The sequence below is a fragment of the Myotis lucifugus genome, unplaced genomic scaffold, assembly GCF_000147115.1.
Source record: "Myotis lucifugus unplaced genomic scaffold, Myoluc2.0 scaffold_124, whole genome shotgun sequence".
Taxonomy (NCBI): Eukaryota; Metazoa; Chordata; class Mammalia; order Chiroptera; family Vespertilionidae; genus Myotis; species Myotis lucifugus.
This window is the reverse complement of record NW_005871172.1, coordinates 1830893-1832542: the sequence shown is the minus strand read 5'-3', so window position 1 is coordinate 1832542 and position 1650 is coordinate 1830893. Positions and strand designations below refer to the sequence as shown.

The following is a 1650-nucleotide window of genomic DNA, read 5'->3' as shown; positions in this document are numbered from 1 at the left end:
AACACGGCCCCCGCCCCCCCCCCCCCACACACACACACACATTCACTGAAACATGGAAGGGCCTAGCAATGACAAGCGGATTTACGGGTGAACTTAACCCAATGCTGAGACCCCCCCTGGTTCATGGGATTTAATTCAACCAAAATTTGCTCAACTCCAGGTCTAGTAATGGGGAAAAAGAAGGAAGGACCCAGCCTCCGGCAGACTGGAAAGAAAAAGGGGGCCAGGATTGTAGCAATAAAACATGTGGAAGGGGGGGAAGGGGGACTTTTCAATATGGGACTTCCTTGGCCTGGGTGAAGTCTGAGCAGTTGGCTCTAACCGTGTTAAGGCAACAGGAGGTGGACAGCAGCCCAAATCAGGGAAACACTTAACATTGTAACTTCAGGAGCACCTAAAGACCACCTCCTTTGCAATAGCTGAAGTTTTGCCAGCAGACTATTTTTATTTGCCTAGTTTAAGATGTAAATCCCTCCCGGAGAAGAACCTTAAAATGTTATCCACGATCTTGCCTTAGTAGTAACTAGTTAGTCAGAGATAAAAGGGAAAAACTTGTGGGATTTCCAAAGGTCCAGGAAAGACACACGAAATACATTCCTCTCCAATTTTCTTTGTTGATTCTCTACATTTCATTACTGTATCATATAGCCATGTTTAGAATCCAGGCAAGGTGGCAAATGCCCTTATAAGAGGGAATGGGGTCCACTGGCACCCCAATCCTTTTACATGACTGCCTCCCCCACAAACTCCTTCTTATAATGCTTCCCTCTTGGTTTGAGGATAGCGCCCAGTCCTGGTTCTCCTCCCCCATGCATGTTCCTTTTCAAGCTTTCTCGGAGACAACCCTTCCTTCGCCCATGCCCTACCAGGCTCCATCCTTGGCTCTCTCCTGTTCCCCTTCCATCTACGCCCATGGCTTCAAACCCCCTGTGCTTTATTTACCGCCCTCATCCCAGAACAATGTGTGATGAGGGATGGATGCTCACCAACTTAGTTGAATGGCTGAATGAATGAATGTATCCCAAATCTATACCCCCGTTCAGAGGTCTCCTCGGGCCCAAATCATCATCTCCAAGGCCTGGCATCTAGTTGGTGTTCCAACACTTAGTTGGACACGTGAATGATGCCCAGGTTCCCAAGGCTCTCAGGTCCAAATTTCCATTTTCAATTCCCTCCTGGATGGGAAGTGTACCTTGTTTACAAAATTTGGTCAAAGTCTGGCCTTGATGGGAGCAACAGGATGGGAGTGTGAGGCACTTCTGTTATTAAGTTAACATTTCCTGAGCTGCTCAAACTGGAGTGTGTGTGGCGAGGGGGGGGGGGGGGGCGGACTCAGGAGGCTGTAGTGGAAAGCGGTGGGAGCACAGGCTAGGACCCTGAACACCGACCACTGAGGGGCATGTCGCAGGACCTCTGTGAAAAGAGTGGGAGGACACATACTAACATCTTAGGTCTCTGGCATAAGGGGCTTGCGGGACCTGGATCCTGAGCCAGGGATCTCTGCACAGGCTGCCTCCTCGTTCGAGGGAAAGACTTAGGGCTGAGAGCTCTGACTCCAACCTCCCCTGGGAGGGGCAGCCAGTACAAGAAGGGCTAAAGCTGATCTTCCTCCAGCGCCTAAATTATGGTAATGACCTGGGCAGTCCTGTC

General features: G+C 50.1%; 1 protein-coding gene across 1 annotated transcript in view; it reads left to right on the top strand.

The window, feature by feature from the left end:
• The first annotated feature begins 52 nt into the window (after nt 1-52).
• Nucleotides 53-1650, top strand: part of OTOG (otogelin) — a 73953-nt gene continuing 72355 nt past the window's right edge. Inside the window, 2 exon segments of the mRNA XM_023758160.1 lie at nt 53-87; nt 1409-1508. Of these exon segments, the coding sequence (XP_023613928.1) occupies nt 53-87; nt 1409-1508 (135 nt within the window).